The sequence below is a fragment of the Ictidomys tridecemlineatus genome, chromosome 4, assembly GCF_052094955.1.
Source record: "Ictidomys tridecemlineatus isolate mIctTri1 chromosome 4, mIctTri1.hap1, whole genome shotgun sequence".
NCBI classification, from domain to species: Eukaryota; Metazoa; Chordata; class Mammalia; order Rodentia; family Sciuridae; genus Ictidomys; species Ictidomys tridecemlineatus.
Window position 1 is genome coordinate 95,373,872 of NC_135480.1, and position 19,636 is coordinate 95,393,507.

Sequence of the window (19,636 nt, forward strand, 5' to 3'; positions counted from 1 at the left end):
CAAGACCCTATCTCAAGGAAATAAATAAATAAATAAAAGAATTGGGGATTTAGTTCAGTGGTAGAGCTCCTTTGGGTTTAATCCCTAGCACAAAAATAAATAAATAAATAAATAAATCACACCACTCTTATCCAAATAAAATCACCACCAACCTGTCAGTGAATATTCCAGACCTTTTCCTCTGCAGACATTGACTTTCCTCACAAAACCTGGATCATGTTACATATACCATTTTTCTGTACCCATTTTTAGTTTGCAATTCCTCAGTCTAAACGCCTGGTATCACCAAATGTCTACTGCCCCTTGGCTCTAAAAGCTACAGTAATACTAGTTGGATTAGAATCAGAAAGAATAGTTTCTTTTCTCAATTTTATGAATATCTCATACTGCAAAATCTGAGATTATGCTCCATAACTACATCATCTACAATTCAAAAATCAAAAGACTAGATTTAAATCTGCCTTAAGTGTAAGCAAAGAGCTCATTTTTTTGGTTTCTTCAGATTTAATCATTCTTTCTTGCATCAAAAATAACAAAATTGTAGGGTGACATTAACACATGATCATGAAACAAAAATGTGTTTCATTTCATTAGTCACAGGCTACATATCAACCAGCTGTCGAAGCTAAAAATATGCCTTAATTTAAAATTTTGTAAAACACAACATTTAAGACTCATTTTGAAAGAAATGTGACTTCTTTCCATTTCTAACCAACCCACTAGAAGCTTTGGAGAAGAACAAATGAGTACCTCTAAGCCAAAGAAAAACAGGTAATGGTGAGGAAATTCAAGTTAACTTAATGATCATAGATTTTACACTGTTTACATCAATAAACATGTGAAGAATGACAACTTAATGCCACCACAAAAGTAAACAAAAACACATATCCTCAAAGAAAAAAGGACCTGAGGTAGAGGCTAAGATACCAATAATACAAGGTGTGCATTTTGTCAGGGGAGGCATGAACCAAGGAGAGCTAAGCAGTAATAAAATAAATATTGTCTGCAATGGAAACATTGTCAGAGTTTGAGACTGCAGTGATAATTTCTCAACTCTCAAGCATCAGTACAGCACAGAATCAGTCCCTCATAGTTTTTAGTTATTAGTTTTTAGTTATTAATAGTTATTCATCACCTCTGGGACAGAAGCAGTAAGTCCACTTCTATCTTTGGTCATGAGGTACATGCCCAGGAATCATGTCTCAAAGTCAATTTTACCACCATAAAGTATTTGATAAGAAAATAAGTAAAAAAAATAAACTGTAATATAAATACTCCAACTGCATTTCAGATATAGTTATTTCAAATTGAAAAGCGAGCCAAAAAAAAAAAAAAGCAAGGGTCTTGAAAATCCTTGTCATTTAAAAGGAATATACACTTCACTGGGCTCCCAAAAGACACTCATGCTCTCCTAACTCCTGGTCAATGCTTTTGCCAACAACATCATGCTACCCATCATCAGTATTCTCCTAGTGTAATTCCTTTATTGAAATAAGAACACTGAACCTAGGAGGAAACATTAGAGAGGGAAAGAGTTCAAATATTTTTCTAGCTTTTCATTTCCTCTTTTATACATGCTCCAGCTAAATTAAAAAAATGTAGTTGCCATCCAGAGGCACAGACTATCTTATAGTTTTCCTATCCCATATACAGTTATGCTAAATATTTATTTGTTGTCTGAATCTTTAAACTTGCAAGAAAAAATTTACTACACTATAAAAATGTAAACTTACAAGTAAAAATTTTTGGTCATTCAATCCCTATACATCATGAAAACATCAATTAATTTTCCTAAATACCAACATAATGAAAACTAGGGGATTAGTTTGAAGCAAAAAGTTTTTTGAAAAGTTCCATTTAAATTCTTGGTAGATTCCAATTTGATCACATTGTATCTATGACAGCAATTTGAATCTGCTTGCTCTGATACCCAACACTAGTAAGTAGAAAGGAGACCAATTTGCCAATTTATTTTCTCCTCTAATAAGGGAAAGAAAAAGAACAAACTGAGAGAAAAAGAGAAAAAAGAAGTGGGGTGATATCCCAATAATTTCTATTTATAGATAAACACAATATTTACTATTGAAAGTACCTGGCACAAATAAAACAACTCTAGAAATGAAAAGTGACTTTGAAAAAAAATGCTACTTATATGTATTCAATCTTGTTACATCAAAGATGATTAACCATCATGTGATAACATATGAAAGAAGAGATATGAAAAGAACATCCAGGTGCCAGATGCAGAAGTGCACACCTATAGTCTCAGCAACTTAGGAGGCTGAGGCAGGAGGATCACAAGTTCAAGGACAACCTGGGTGACTTGGTAAGAACCTGTCTCAAAATAAAAAATAAAAAAGGGAACGTACACAGTAATAGAGCATTTGCCTAGTATATGTGAGGCCCTGGGTTCCATCCCCAAGTACTGGGGGAAAAAAATGCTGAGGAAAAAAAGGCTAGACACAAAGGACTGCATACATTTGTAATTCTATTTATATGAAATTCCAGAAGGTCATAAATAATCTAAAGTAGAGTTGGGTGCCATAGTGACTGCCCATAATCTCAGAAACTTGGGAGGCTGAAGCAGGAGGATCACAAGTTTGTAGCCAGCCTAGCAACTTAGAAAAACCCTTTTTTTCTCAAAAATAAAAAATGACGGGCTGGGAATATAGCTCAGTTGGTAGAGTGCTTGCCTTGCATGCACAAGGCCCTGGATTCAATCCCTAGCACCACAAAAAAAAAAAAAAACAAGGGCTGGGGTTGTAACTCAATGGTAGAACACCCACGGGTTCAATCCTCACTATTGGGAAAGAAAAGACTACTGAGGATCCTGAAACAAAGCTTCTTATACCAAGATTAACCTTTGTCAAGTTCCAAACTCCCTAAACCTGAAGTCTTTCACCCATAAAATGAAGGAGATCAAAGACTTGATACCTTAAGTTCCCTTCCAAATCCATAATTGTTCCTATTGGTAAATGGAAAAAGCAGGGATAAAGAAAAATGAGATAAAGGAAGCTTTAACTGAATAAACAGTTTTGTGTTAATATTTATTTTGAAAACACAAATTTGTTAACACAACAGATATATTAGGGAACATTATGAGCATAATTTAATTTTTCCATTTGATTATGTATCATTTCATCTACAAGAAACACTAAGTGAACCCAGGAAACTGTGCCCAGCTGAACCAATCAGAAGGAAAATTAAAAAGGACGTAAAGCATACACAAATATCCATACCCTCCTCAGTTCCCCACATCACAGTCACCAATCCACTATGGTATCAACACTGTCAGATTCAGATAATCCACTACTTTAAGATGCAACTCTTCTAACACCATCCCAAAAGCAAACGCCAAACATTTACAAAGTAAACTGCCATATTTATTATAATATTTATGAACTTTTAACCATTTAACATGTAAAAAGTTGTGCTACATTTTTATTAGGTTCCTATTTATTCTCTTTTTTACAGGGGAAGTGAGCTCAGAGGCACTTTACCACCGAGCTACCTCCCTCCCAGTCCTTCTTTTTTTAGTTGTAGATAGACACAATGCCTTTATTTTATTTATTTTTATGTGGTCCTGAGCATGGAACCCAGTTCCTCACATGTACTAGGCAAGTCCTCTACCACTGAGCCACAACCCAGTCCCTTTTTGGTTTTAATTTTGAGTCAGGGTCTCATCAAGTTTCTGAGGCTGATCTTGAACTTGGATTCTTCTGCTTCAGCCTCCTGAGTCACTGGGATTACAGGTGTGCATCACTGTGCCTGATTCCTTACCACACCCACCTTGTACCAGGGATTAAACCCAGGGGTGCTTAACCACTGAGACACATCCCCAGCCCTTTTTTATTTTATATTTTATTTAGAGACAAGGTCTTGTTAAGTTGCTTAGGGCCTTGCTAAATTGCTGAGGCTGGCCTTGAACTTGTGATCCTCCTGCCTCAGCCTTCAGAGCTGCTAGGATTACAGGCCTACACCACCACACCAGGCTCCTCTTTTTTTTAACATATCACTAAGTTTTTAAATATTGTGTCCCTAATCCCATTTCCCCATTAATCTTGTGGGTTTTACTGAACAATGACTTTTAGCTTCATTGCAGCATAAATTATTATATTGTTGTTTGAGGGAAAAATTAATCAATGATCAAACTATATTTTTCAAAGATAATATATATAGGCAAGTCCACTTATGCTTCAAGTCTTTCCCTATAAGCTCTCTCCTGAACAGCTACTTTCTTCCAGAGGTTTACTCATTGACTAGATAGCGCCCAAATCCAATAGCAGATTTGGAGTAAGAAAGATATCATTCACTCTCACACACTCACAAAAGTTTAAGTTTCTCAATAACTAGAGCAATGACACTGAACATTATCTTCTAAATTCTGATTTGGAGGGGATTAGAGATGTAGCTCAAGAGTAGTGTGCTTGTCTGACATATATGAAGCCCTAGGGTTAACCTCAGCACAACTAAAAAAATTTAAAATAAAATAAATTTGGACCTTGATTCTAACAGAAAATCTTGACATGAACTATTGTAAATGTCCACTGTTCAATAATGGAATGTTCAACAGCTATTAGATTTCTACCATGGAAAGTACATATGCACGAAAAAAATTAGTTCTAGGGCTGGGGATGTGGCTCAAGGGGTAGCGCGCTCGCCTGGTATGCGTGTGGCCCAAGTTCGATCCTCAGCACCACATACAAACAAAGATGTAAAAATAAATTTTAAAAAAAGAAAAAAATTAGTTCTGCAACACAGTTTTAACAGAACGATAGAAACCACAGAACCTTTACAAATACTCCTAAATCTTGACAAACTCAGAGGTTAAGGAGTATAGTGAAATGAAGGAGGTCATACATTTTTCCTCATTCCTAAGTAGAACAGAAACAGAACAGATTGAACTATGAGCTGGCAAAAACCTGTTACTCGGAGCAAAAGGGCAGGTAAAAATAATGCCACTAGTGAGGATACTCAGATATGATGGAGAACCGAATTTCCGTACCTTCTTGAATGAACCTGGACTTACAACTAGGGCTGATACAAAAGTAACAAACATGAGTGTAACACAGCAAAGATTTAGACATTACAGCCATAATTCTGGTACTATTTCTTAAAGAATTAAACACATTAAAATTTAAAATTATTTGGATTTCTGTTTATATACAAATGTACATATCTGCAAAAAAGAAAAAACAAAACACATTAAAATGGCAACAGTGGTTAACACTTAGGTAGTCAGATGACAGATTATTTTTTTCTTGTCCATAGTTTTCATTATTTCATACAATGAATGCTTACCACTTTTATTATCACAGGAAAACAATTTTTTAAACAGCTAAAACACGTGATTCTCGATCACAGTTCATATGTAAAATTAGTAGTAAATCACCAAATGTCCCTGCTACTTCACAAAGGGCCAAAGGTGAGTGGGCACTTTCCCTGTCATGCAGAACACAGGGAACTCTGAAGGATAACTCTTAGCCACAAAAATAAGGACAAACACAAGAATGGAGATTTTATGCCTAGCAGTAAAGGACTTGCTTGTCCCTTCTATTATCAGCTGGCGTTATGGTGACTCCTACTGGCATTCTGAAAAATCCCCACCTTTGGAGTAAAGCTAATACATAGTCAACCAAATTTCATAATGTCTGATTGCAGAAAATATGGGAAGATGATCTAACCAGATCTAATCAGTCTCCAAAGCCTAAGATATATTGTAAAAGGTCACTGTAGATTTTCTAACCAGCTTTCTCTCAATCTCCTTAGCACAATGATGATGAATATTCTTCTCCACTGAGAAAGCACGTATAGTAAGTATCTCCCTTATCCAAGGTTGCTTTTCTTGTAGTTTCAAGTCACCCTTAGTCAATCATAGTCTGGAAATGTTAAATAGAAAATTCAAAAACTAAACAATTTACGGGTTTATAATTGTACACCATTCTGAGTAGCGTGGTGAAATCACACTGCCCCAGCATATCTATTCTGTTTGTGCTACCTGTCACATAGTAGCCATCTCAGTTATCAGATCAACTATAATAATACAGCAGTTCTATTGTTCAAATAACTCTTATTATACTTAATAATGGTCATAAGCACAAAAGTAGTGATGCTAGCAATTTGGGTATGCCCAAAATAAGCCATAAAGTACTCTCTTTAAGTGAAGAGGTAAAATTTTTCAAATTATTAAGAAAAAAAATATGATGAGGTTGCTAAGATTTATGGTACAATATGACATTTTGAGAAAGAGACCACATTCACATAATTTTATTACAGTGTATTATTAGAATTGTTCTATTTTGTGATTGTTTATTGTTAATCTCTTATTGTGACAAATTCATAAATTAGACTTTACCATAGGTATGCATGTACAGGAAAAAAAAACATAGTAGGCATAGCGTTTGGTACCATCCATGGTTTTGGGAATCTCCTGAAAGCCTTGCAGGTAAGGGAAGACTACTCTAAAGGTTAACCATTAGGCACTTAGCTGATGAGAATACAAAAGAAATAAGATGTGGTCATTCCCTTCATAGCATTCACAAATCTGATGAGGAATGGTATGACATACATATTAGAAATATTTAGATAATAAGAGAATGAAATTAAAAGGCTAAATGAACAGCTAAATACTTAAGATCCTTAAAGGAAGAACTACTCAATACAGACTTAAATAGTAGGCTTCTTGGGTAGCTAACATAAGCAGGCAGGGTCACTAACATAAGCAAAAACATTGAGGCAGAAGACAATGAATGATGAGCCTGCATGAACTGGAATAAAAACCAGACTGGGAAAAATTTACAGTAGGGAAGAAGAGATTTGAGCAGAGTATATTTCCTCTTAAGGATATCAGATTAAGAACATTCATGGGGAAAATCTATGCTAAATATGATAGAGATGCAATATCAAATCTCATAATAATTCCAAAGTAGGTATCATTATTCCCATTTTATAGACAGAAACAAAGTAGTAAAACAGAGAAATTACCTAATTTGCCCAAGGTCATCAAGGTAAAAAAAATAATACTGGGATTTAAACCTAGGATATTTGAATCCAAAGTCCAAGTTCTTTCCTTACCTCCCCATGTTACCTTTTCCTAAAGAAGTCTCTAATAACATCACTCTAAACTCAAATTGTCTCCCCCTCATGGTGCATGCTTCCTTCTTTTTGATTTTCCAGTGTCTCTATGGTGATCCCCCGTACATAAATAAAAACCTGCTTTCAGGAGAATGATTGCAGCTAAAATAAAAATGACCTGTAACAGTTCACCTTGACAAAGGGTATTTTCTTTTCTTATTTTTCCTTTTTATTTGTTTTATTTTTTATTTTTAAATTTTTTTTTTTGCAGTACTGAGGATTGAATCCATGTCCTAACACATTAGCAAGTGCTCTGCCACTAAGTTATATCCCTAGCTCTTCATATTTTTGAGACAAAAATCACATTAAATTACCCACACTGGCCCCTGAACTCATGATTCTCCTGCCTCAACCTCCCCAGTAGCTGAGATCACAGGTATGTGCCATAATATCTGACAAAGGATATTTTCATTTTAACAAGAATAAGGGTCTTCCTTTAAAAGAATGGTAGGAATGCATATCTTACCTTCTCAGGGAACCAGACCAAGGATATTATTAAACATAATGCACATTTACACAAACTATAGCTAAGATCCACACAGTAAAATTCACTATTAACAAACCCTAAGGGTCTCCATGAAAGAATAATCAGCCCCAATCTGGAGAAGAAGTCCATATGTGGCTACCAGTTTGCTTCAGAAGAGAAGTAAAATTCTCACTATTTTACATTTTAAGAACATGATATTTTAAAAAACCTAAATTAAATATATTTGACATTTAAACTATTAAGTATTTCTTTAACAGATTGCTAAAAAAAAAAAGTGCTCTCAAATAAGTTTATAAAATGAATTTTCATTGCCTCTGTGAACCAAGAGCAGCACAATCTTTACTACTCTCACCTTTTTGCCATCAAAGATCTTATATGTATCAAATGTCAAAAGTGTCATCTTTTTTAAAAAAAATATTTATTTTTTAATTGTAGTTGGACACAATACTTTTATTTCACTTATTTATTTTTATGTGGTGCTGAGGATTGAACCCAGGGTCTCACACGTGGGATGTGAGCCCTCTAGCGCTGAGCTACAATCCCAGCCCAAGAAGTGTCATCTTTCAAAGGAACCGAAATAAAATTCATTTGGGATCTCAGAGTGTGTAAAGTCAAGTAGGTAGAAGATCATGGCACTGACAGAGATTGCGCCATGGCACTTACTATGGAAATAGTCTTCCTGATTATTCATGTGCTAAAACCAGAATACAGTCATAGCTAGGTCAAGGGTAGCCTGATAACTTGAAAGTTCCCCACCACATATTTTAATAGGCCAAGGAATCATATGAGTTCCAAAATGTGTTTTAGAATGAAACATAAGAAAATTTCTAGCCCACTGGAAAGCTTAGAAGTTATATTGAATTCTATATTTTACATAGAATATAAAAAGTAATTTGAAAATAAAAGTGATACTGTTTGGTCTTTCTCAACAAAGGTTGTTATACCCCTCATTCTACAGAAATCACTTTCTAAGAAATTCTCCTTTTATCAATGTTCTAATATACATGCTAAGAGATTTTAGGGATAGAATTATTTTCAAAGAAGAGAACATAGTTCTTACATATCTGGATGGCTCTTCTAGGTTCTGATCATTCATGTCAGTAGGAACAACCCGGGTAGCCAGTGGTCCCTCTGCAAAAGGTTTTGGTAACTGACCTCTGAACTCTGATGGAATGAACTGAAGCTGCCAACTGTCAGAAATACAAATAAGAAGAATAAGAAAAACACAAGGGGATCATATTGCTAAATGTACTTGAAACAAACAAAAATCATGTGAAGACATTTCATTTGAAGAAAAAAATATTTCTGCTAAAACCTTAACCAGGGAGCATAAAGGCAGAGGTCACAATCTAATCCAAAAATCATTGAGAAATTTGTGACTAGAGGTCTCTTAATCCTTTTCACCAAGTTTCAGAAGTGAAATTTGCTACCAGATGGTTACATCATGAAACAACCAGAGAAATGTCAAAGTTTATTGCCAATTACCATGTGATCAAAGGGATTTATTAAAATTAAGGCAAACTCATCAGATATAATGAAAAAGATGAAATTCGATATTGGCACTAAGAACATGCTAAAGGAGCAGAACTTTGTTACTGAATAATCCTTAAAAGTATCTTCAGTTATGAAACAATTTCAATTTTAAACAGCAAAAGCCAAAGTCAACCTCTTAAAAAATAAGTTTTAATTTGTTACAGGATTTTTATTAAGGATAATACTACTACCAGGTAAAGCTAAGCTGCTGAAGCCAGTCTTAAATGGAACAATATGACTCATCTTAACCAGACTTCCCTTTTACATAAATAGGACCAAAATAAAAAAAAGAATTAAGGAACTCCAGGGCATATGTTATCAAATCTAACAACAGAGTAAAGGAAACTGGTACAGATGTCTTAATAATAGCTTTCCCCAGTGTTCATACATTGGTGAAAAACTTATTGTTTGAAATAAAAAAATTCTTCTCTAAAAATACTTTTCTAGCTAGTTTCTAAAGACCCTTTAGGAAGTGGATTAATATCAAATAATTACAGAATTATAAACAGGAATTTTCAGAATGAGTTGTCAGCAGAAGCCTAGAGCCCAGAACATTTTCAAAAGTCCTCTGACATTGTAGACACAAGCAGGGGAGGGTGCACACCCACACATGGCACCTAGTCTAATGAATACAAGAGATGGGTGTGTGGTGCAGATTCCACAGCAATCAGAGACAGAAATGATTCAATAACTTTCTGTAAAAACTCCAAAGCAAAACAAAAATTAAAAAGCCCCTGCCATATGGGCTGGGGATACAGCTCATTGGTAAAGTGCTTGCCTTGCATGCACAAGGCTCTAGGATCATTTTCCAGCACCACCAAAAAAAAAACAAAAGTCCCTGCCATAAGACTGCTAATTTTATTCCTTGATTTAAAACTCTGGGAATTAAAGGGTAACTTACTTTTCTGGCAGAAGGAAGCTGCTGGGAAATCGATACCACTCTTTTCCCACACAGACATTCACAGGTCTGCCTTCTGGGACAGTGTGGATAGTTGGGTCTGTAGCAATTCTGTAAAATTCTGGATACAAATCAAGGGGCCCATGGTATCCTGGAAGGAAGGAATAGTCAATAAAAGCCAAAGATGAGTAAGATGAATTTCTGACATGTAGTTATAATATATGTTTATGTTCCACTATAATCCACATAAAATTTAAGAAGTGTGAAGGGCCAAGCCTGCCCTACACATAAAAAATGCCTTTTTTAGGAAGATGGCTATAGCAGAGACCCTATTTTGCCAAATATAAGGGCTTTCTTGCCCTTCTCCATACCCTTTCCCTTTTAAACATCTTGTTTTTTCAGCATTCTTTCATATTTTAGATCCCAATAATGATTGTAAGAAAATATAATCATGAGAATTTAGCACAAAGTTTAGGCTTCCTTAATTCATCAATAACCATTAAAAGGGAGGGAAATCCATAAAAACAGAGAAAAAATGTGTAGTTAATCAAACCAAGAGGAATTCTCAATCTCTTTTTCAATCATGAGGTAAAGAAGTCACATCCTACTCATTATTAATTCTATATGCTCCCCCTTCAAGAAAGACCCTTTCTTGCTGTGGGCACAGTGGCACACACCTAAAATCCCAGTGGCTCAGGAAGATGAGGCAGGAGGATTGTGAGTTCTAAGCCAGCCTCAGCAATAGTGAGGCGCTAAGCAACTCAGTGAGACCCTGTATCTAAATAAAATACAAAATAAGGCTGGGGATGTGGCTCAGTGGGTGAGTTCCCCTGAGTTCAATCCCTGTGCCACCCCCTTCCCTCAAAAAAAAGAAAGACCTCTTCTTAGCATAAGCTGAGTAAGTATTAAACAAGCCTGCATGAAGGAAAACCTGAGGTGAAGAGCCTTGTGAGGGTGAGTTAAGATACCCATTAAGCACATCTACCTCTGAATAGTGCCACAGAACGGGAAAATGATAAAAGCCCAAAGAGGAAGACGGTTCCTAAGGCCAGCCAATTTGATGTCACAGTATAGTGCTCCAGGCGATATCGTTGAAACACGAAGTGGTAACATTTCTAGAAGGAAAGAAAATTGTATTGATAAAAGAAGATACACCTTGCAGAATACACATAATCATGAAACATCACAGAAAAGCCAAGAATGCAGAGATTGAGTCTGAGCAGGAACGCTTAGAAAGGAATCCTTTCCAAGTACAAAGATTAAAGCCAAGTCCTCTAATACTATCTGGGGGTCAGCCTATCTGGCTTGCCAATACTCTTACTAGCTTTCAAGAAAATTAGATATTTTGCTTGTACTTAAAGTCCTAATAACTTATTTTAAATTATTTTTAAATGATTTTTTGGTAGTTTTCCTTGACATATGAAGTATTTCAATCTGTTTTCATATAAGAATTTATCTTTACTTCCTTACCCTCAAGTTTTCATTGAAGATTTTAATATGAACAAAATGTCTCATGACCAAACAAGAAAAAATAATTCCTCTCATAAAACACTAGGAACATGTTGTTAATTATTGCTTAACAACTTAATAAACTAGATGGTTATATAATGTATATACATGCATGTATGAATTCTGCTCTTTTTGTGTATATGTGATTCTGGGGATCAAATCCAGGGCCTCCCACATGCTAAGCATGTACTTTACCTCTGAGGTATATCCCCAGCCCATCTGCTATACCTTCTCCTCAGATTTTTTTCCCTTCCTTCCTTCCTAGATAGAACCTACTTCTGGAAATAAGTTTAGCAACATATAACAAATGCCGTAAATATGTAGAGTGCTTTTAATATTTTAGAGAAGAGCTGGGAATGTGGCTTAGTGGTAGAGCAACTTGCCTAGAATGGGTCAGTCCCTGGGTTTATGTCCCAGCACCACGAAAAAAACAAATGGGGCAGGAGTTGGGAATCTATCTTAAGGAAATAATCTAAATACCTGAATGAAAATATTTAAATAACTAAATGAAAATATTTATTCTACTAGTAGTTATAATGCTAAATAAATGAGTAAACTAAATTCTAACATGAATTATATCTAGTCATTGTTCTACATATTACCAACTCAATGTTATATATATTATATCCAATTATTTTCACTATACCCAAATCAATAGAACATTATACTGCTATTTAAATGATGGATATAGCAATGGCAACACAGACAACATTATGACATAATACCAAGTTAAAAAGGATATAACGTTATATGCACACTTATTATTACAATCATAATAAGCCAATGCTAGAAAGTGTTTTTGTTAAAAGGTGAAGAATTTTCACCATTTTCTAAATTATCTGAAATGAAATTCAGTTACTTTTGTAATTGAAATTATTTTTAAACTATCATTCTACAATGGATAAACCTTGAAAACATGCTAAGCGAAAGAAATGAGTCATATATTTTATGGTCCATTTACATGAAATGCCCAAAACAGGCAAATCTACATAGAAAATAGATTGCTAATTACTTAGGGATGAGGAGCTATGGAAAAGAAGGTAGAAGTAATGATAGTCAAAAGGTACAGAGCTTTTGAAATGATGACAATGTTCTAAAATTGACTGTGGTGATGATTGCATATATCTGTGAATATGTTAAAAACCACTGAAATCATACACTTTAAATAGGTGAACTCATGGTTTGTGGATTTTATATATCAATAAATCTGTTAACAATAAAACATCATCTGCAAGCATGGTTGCGTATGCCTAAAATCTCAGAAGCTCTGGTAGGTGAGACAGGAGAATTGCAGGTTCAAAAGCCAGAGTCAACAACAGTGAGGCGCTAAGCAACTCTAAATAAAATACAAAATAGGGCAGGGGATGTGGCTCAGTGGTTGAGTGTCCCTGAGTTCAATCCCCAATACCCGCCCCCCCAAAAAACAACAACAACAACAAAAATCTATCATCTATTTTTTTTTCTGCCAAGTGAAAATGACAGCAGAGGGCAAGAAAGTATCCAGAGGTTGCTGAGGGCATAAATACAGAGATATTCAAAGTGAAGATTAGCTCTGACAGGGAATTGACCTGGACAGGTTTTAAACCAGGATTACATAACTGCCTGATGTAATCCCAAAGTCTCGAGTAAGTTTTAGTCTGATCCAGCAGAGCAGACATTTGTTAGCTCTGCTCAGGTGCCACTATCATGTGACTTAAAAATGTACCTTTATGGGATACAGTTGTGGCTCAGTCATAGAGCACTTGCCTAGCACATGTGAGGCCCTGGATTCAATCCTCAGCATCACATAAAAAATATATGAATAAAAAATAAAGCTATAAAAAAATTACCTCATAAAAAAATGCACCTTTATTAGCAATTGGATTCCTGTTGACAATAGAGACAAATTACAACAAAAATTAATAATGCAAATATTTAATTAGCAAATAAGAATATGATAAATAGCTTTATCAATACATAAATTTTTAATAATATAATCTGTATTAGGTTTAACATTATGGGTAAAATATCTTAAATGGATGTACTCTATAATTTGCTCTTAAGTTTTATGAGCAATGATTTAATAAGTGAAACAGAATGAGGCACAAATGTTTTTCCCTGAAACTTACCTGAAGTGCAGAAAGAGCTACAGCACCACAGAGACATATAAGTGGATAGACAGGGAAAAGGAATCTCTCCTCTTTGTGAGGCTGAATGAAGAAAATCATAAACCAAATATACATTGGAGCCAAGGTAAGCCAGTATGGGTGGCCTAAATTCTGAACTGCAAGACACAGAAAAATATTCACGTTTCATCATATTAGAATAAATTAACATCTTTAGTCTCAATGCGCTCTTGATCTTAAATTTGGAAGTATGTCCAAAGGCACATCATAAAAATGTTGCAGCTAGTATATTCACATTTTCTCCAAACACATCAATAAAAAGAAGAACACACTCCTTAACTGTACCAAGAAAATCTAAAATTTAAAGAGAGATACAATACTGGGTGTGGCTAGAGCAAAATGAAAATTGGGTTAATGGTTAATAGAACTTAATAAATTCAACACTGGGTGAAAAAAGAAAGCCTTTTCCCTCTAACGAGTCCCACCATTAAGACTAAAAACTAATCATTCCTAAGATTAACCAAAAGCCTAGTGTAAACCCACTTCTTGAGTTTTACTTCCTATATTTAAACATTAGTTATTTTTATCTGTACACCAATTGTCTAATTGTTCAAGCAGACCTAAATCAAAAGAAAGCAAAACAGTTGGATTCTCAAACCCTTTCATCGAGCCACAAATGACAGCTGTTTTAAGGTAAACATGAAAATACTCTTAAAGAAAGTTCACTGATTTTCACTTTTCTTCTATAATATCCAACCACTCTGAATCTCAAAATTAGAAACAAAATGTACTTAAAGCATGTAAAAGAATTAAAGGAATGTAATGAACACTAAGATCCAGGCACCTGCTGGAAAGTTCCTGTGGTTAGGTACATGAGCACTGAATAATAAACCTGAATAATAACTGAATAATAAACTCAGTGAAGGCATCTCCTACTGTATTTATATTAGAGATAATGAACAGTGCATAAAAATGCTGGCAAAGGGTAGGTAGACAGCGCCCCCTGGTGTCCACCATGTCTATAGTGAGCAAGTTTATAGTGAGCAAGTTTAGTCCAGGACAATTATCAGAATGCCTAATTTAGCTATCTAGGTTATGTGGCTCTGCAGAATTCCCTAGGGAAAAAAATTTTTTTGAACTTCATTAACAAGCTTATTTTATAAACCTTTCACTCTAAGATTTTATCACAAGATTTAAAGTTATACTTTCAGATTTATACCTTTTCAGGTAAGTATATTTTAATTTTTTTTTATTGTAAGAAAATAAACTTTATAGTAAAGTTTTTCTCTTTTGTACTTTAAAATCAAACATAATTTTAAAAAAATATAATCAAAAATTTTAAATGTCCTATATAAAATATATAAAATCACTAACCACAGTGGTATATAGTAGAATCACGGGTAATTTCTTTCCTGGCTCTTTATATTTTTAATTTTTTTTCCCAGCACAGTGGCATGCACTTGTAATCCCAGTGACTCTGGAGGTTGAGGCAGGAAGACTGCAAGTTGAAGGCCAGCCTCAGCAAACTAGAGAGGCCCTACGCAACTTAGTGAAATATTGTCTCAAAATAAAAAATAGGGCTGAGGCTGTAGCTCAGTGGTGGAGCACTTTCCTGGCACGTGTGAGGCCCTGGGTTCGATCCTCAGCACTGCATAAAAATAAATAAATAAAATAAAGGTATTATGAAAAAAATTCCTAATAAAATAAAAAATAAAAAGGGCTGAGAATGGGGCTGTAACTGTGGCTCAGTGGTTGAGTGTTCACTTGGCATGCATAAGACATTGGGTTCAACCCTCAGCACCACATAAAAACAAAGGCAGTATCTGGCTCAGTGGTAAAATACCCCTGGGTTCAAAACCCAGTACCAAAAAACAAAGTATCATTTCTATTGTAAAATACACATACAAGGGCTGGGGATGTGGCTCAAGCGGTAGCGTGCTCGCCTGGCATGCGTGCAGCCCGGGTTCGATCCTCAGCACCACATACAAACAACGATGTTGTGTCCGCCGAGAAATGGAAAATAAATATTAAAAAAAAATACACATACAAGTATAAATACAAGTCAGAAAGCACTCATATTTTTGTTTTGTTTTTTAATTTTTTTTTAGTACTAGATGGATACAATATTTTTAAAATTTTTTTATATGGTGCTGAAAATCAAACCCAGTTCCTCACACTTTCTAGGCAAGTACTCTACCACTGGGCTGAACCCCAGCCCCAGCACTCATATTTTTATAAGGTGGCCACATGTACATTATAAACATTTTAAAATCAAAATTTGATTCATACTATAGAGAACATCCTGTTTTTTAATTCACATCACAAATGTTTTCAATTTTTCCACAAGCATAAATTATTTTTATAGTTCAAAACAAAGTTACTTAAAAAAAAGGAAAAAGTGATACTTAGTAAATACAAGGGATGGATATAGAGGAACAAGTAACCTCAAGGGAGCAGACATCTGAATCTAAAATGTGGGATACTCATACAACCTGAAAGATCTGCTTCTTTAAGAAACCTTTAGGGGGCTGAGATTGTGGCTCAGCAGTAGAGCGCTTGCCTAGCACATATGAGGCCCTGGGTTCGATCCTCAGCACCACATAAAAATAAATAAATAAAACAAAAGTATTATGTCCAACTACAACTAAAACATAAATATTTTTTTAAAAAAAAGAAAAGAAAGAAATCTTTGGGAGAGTCAGACACTATAATCCCAATGACTAAGGAAACTGAGATATGAAGATTGTAAGTTCAAGGCCAACCTCAGCAACTTAGCAATGCTCTACACAACTTCACAAGACCCTATTCTCAAGGGCTGGGGATGTGGCTCAAGCGGTAGCGTGCTTGCCTGACATGCGTGCGGCCAGGGTTCCATCCTCAGCATCACATACAAACAAAGATGTTGTGTCTGCCGATAACTAAAAAATAAATATTAAAATTCTCTCTCTCTCTCTCTAAAAAAAAAAAAAAAGACCCTGTCTCAAAAAGGAATGGGTATGTAGCTCAGTGGTAAAGTGCCCCTGGGTTCAATTCCCAGTACCAAAAAAAAAAAAAGAAATTGTTTAGGAGAAAAAGATGAGACATTTCAGGAAAAGCTTAAAGAAACAAAAAATTCAGTACGTAACTTCTGCTTTAAACAGACAGTAAAAACCTATTTTTCAGACAATCTAGGAAATCTGAATATCATTTGGATATTAGATGATATTAAGGAATTATGTTAATGTTTTTGAATAATGGCAATGTGGTTATATTAAAACAACATGACTCTGAAGCCCGCTTGCACCTTCTAATCTTTTAACACAGTGAACTCTCTATAAACAATTAACAGTAGAAAAGCAGAATTGGGGTGAGATGAAGAGGAATCAATCATGTGACAACCAAATAAGATTTAAAAGTCTGAAATTAAATCTTTCTAAGCTCATATGAATTTATGCTCTAATCTGTTTCCCATAAATGAAACTAGGCTCCAGATATCCAAAGCCATGACAACTTGAGAAAACATCAGCTGTGCAATACAGAATCAGAGCAAGTGAAATAAATGACACACCAAACTTTCACAGAAAGGCAAACATAGAAGCAAAATGGAACCAAGAGAAGCATCATGCTTCTTAGGAAGTCCAAAGATTCTCTTACTTCAGTATCAAATTCAGGGAATCCCTGCATGGTTCAGTTTTCAAATTTTTGGTTGAAATAATTTCCCAAAGAAAGTCTGCCTCTAGAATGGATTATATAGTAAGCAATCTATCAGGTTAACACACAGGTATTCAGACAGAAAACTTAAAAAGGCTTGTTACATTGAGATTTATAAATACTTTTGCTTCCTTTGGAACTGTGTAAATTATATTGACTTTGTCACTTAAAGAGATGTAAAGCTCTTCCTTCTAGTCTAATTTGAAACAACTAATTAAATCTTCAGTAGGGTCACATAATCTACAAATACAGACTGAAAATCCCATAAACCAACTATTTCCATAGTAAGAAAATGGAGAATAAAATAAGTAGAATTCTTTTTCACTTACTGGTACACGTTGTTTCTTGCTCTTTCCTCCCCTACCCCCAAACCTTCCATCTCTTATGCCACTCACCATGAAATCTCTGCAGCAGGTATTCCATAAGAGAAGTCAGTGGCAAGACCAGAAGAGCCAAAGCAAAGGCTACATTGAAATTCAAAAATCCATTAACTAAATAGAAATACCAGGGTTCTGTACCTGAGGGAGAGAAAGAGGCAAGAAATCATTAATGGATGTTTTCAATACCTATTATAGTATCTGACTCACAATGTTCTTTGTTCAAATAATATTGAGGATCCAATGCCTCAAGTGACCAAGACTCTAAAAAGTCTATTCTCTTTCTATGCTCAGTCACATACAGTGGCACAAAATCAGAAGATGAGAAGAGAAATGGATTGGTTGTGATGTTTTAGATAGAAATTAAGTTTTAAATATTTAGCTATTCTTGGCTCCCTATAGAAAATTTATCTATCTATATTCCCTTCTACCACATAAGGATAAAGAGTTCCTTCCAGAGGATGCAGCAATGAGGCACACCTTAGAAGTAGAGACCCAGCTCTCACTAGACATCAAACCTGTCAGAGAGCTTTGATTTTGGACTCCCAGCCTCCAGAACTGTGAGGAATACATTTCTGTTCTTTATAAATTACCAATCTCAAGTATTTTGTTATGGCAGCACAAACAAAGACAGAAATTTACTATGAGCCACCAAATAATTTAAATAGTTTAGGAAAAGAGCCACAAAGAGCTAAAAATTATTAAAATGCCACTTCAATTTAACTATTCTCTTATCACTACAGACCAAAAAAAAAAAAAAAAGAGTAATAAAGAAACTTGGTCTGAGATATTCGGGCCTCTGCCATCTTATTCACACCTTTTTGATGCATTTACATTCTAGTATCTTTCCCCTGATATGTTCAACCATTACTTTATGGTCCTGTACACAGAGTACCTATTTATATCACCAGAAGCAACAAATTTGGTTTTGTAGGATCATACTGAGATCAGGCTGTGCTCAGAAGCTTAGAAGATTCAGAATGAAGCAAAATGCTGAAAACACAAGCCTCACTCACAGTAGATTTCAATCTTTAACTCAAAATCCTTAAATCTAAATGAGAAACAGTCCTCCTCTGCATATTTAGCAGGTTTTTCATCTGCTTTTTTCCTCCGTATGATTACTTCAATCAGGCAGTGAATGACACATGCGGGTTTTAATCACTGCGTGTTGTGACACCCGCCTTGCACCACAGCAATTTCCTGCAATCAGCATTGCTTAAAAGGGTAATCAGGAGGCAGAGGAATAGTAAGAAAAACCTGACATTTTTGCAGCTTGCACAGCAAAATAAGATTAGAAACCAAACTTCATAAAGCTAGAAACATTTAGGGAAGGAGTAAAAGGCAGGGGGGCATACTAAGGAAGAGTTCAAGTTCAACTTGTTGTAATTGGGAAAAGTTCCCTCCTTCCTGTCTAAACACACAGACTGAACAATTAGGGATCAGGAAGGAGGGCAGGGAATAAGGGAGAGCAGGGAGGTAAGGAGAAGACAAAAGGGAAGATGGACATGATCCATGAACAATACATGCACATATGGAAATGTCACAGTAAAACCCATCAATTTCTACAATTAAAATGTGTTAAAAAAATTAATACTAACTGGATTGTTCAGCAACAGAGATCCTGACCCAGGCAAGAACATTAGGGATATTTTAATCTTGTATTCTTTATATACCACTCTTTTTTATGAAAAACTACTGGATGGTGCTATTTTCAAAACAGAAATACATGTCTTCTCTGGGTTTTAATTAATACTTAAAAACATAAACTGAGTCCTTTAGATTCCAGCTACTGGAGAGGAGAGTTTTCACATAACCCTCTCCTGACCATCAGTGTGGAGGCAGTGCTATCAACCTTTAACTCCTTTTTTTCTAAAATTTTGCAAATCTGTGCCTGTAAAGAAAA

At 35.1% G+C, this 19,636-nt stretch overlaps 1 protein-coding gene across 9 annotated transcripts in view; it reads right to left on the minus strand.

The window, feature by feature from the left end:
* Positions 1-19,636, minus strand: part of Alg9 (ALG9 alpha-1,2-mannosyltransferase) — a 101,326-nt gene that overhangs the window by 57,025 nt on the left and 24,665 nt on the right. For all 9 annotated transcript variants that reach the window (XM_040285193.2, XM_078046982.1, XM_040285195.2 and 6 more), the window contains 5 exons: positions 17,752-17,874; positions 13,670-13,824; positions 11,038-11,167; positions 10,056-10,203; positions 8,682-8,811 (listed from right to left, as the gene is read on the minus strand). In XM_040285193.2, the coding sequence (XP_040141127.2) occupies positions 8,682-8,811; positions 10,056-10,203; positions 11,038-11,167; positions 13,670-13,824; positions 17,752-17,874 (686 nt within the window). The remainder of the gene's footprint in view (positions 1-8,681; positions 8,812-10,055; positions 10,204-11,037; positions 11,168-13,669; positions 13,825-17,751; positions 17,875-19,636) is intronic.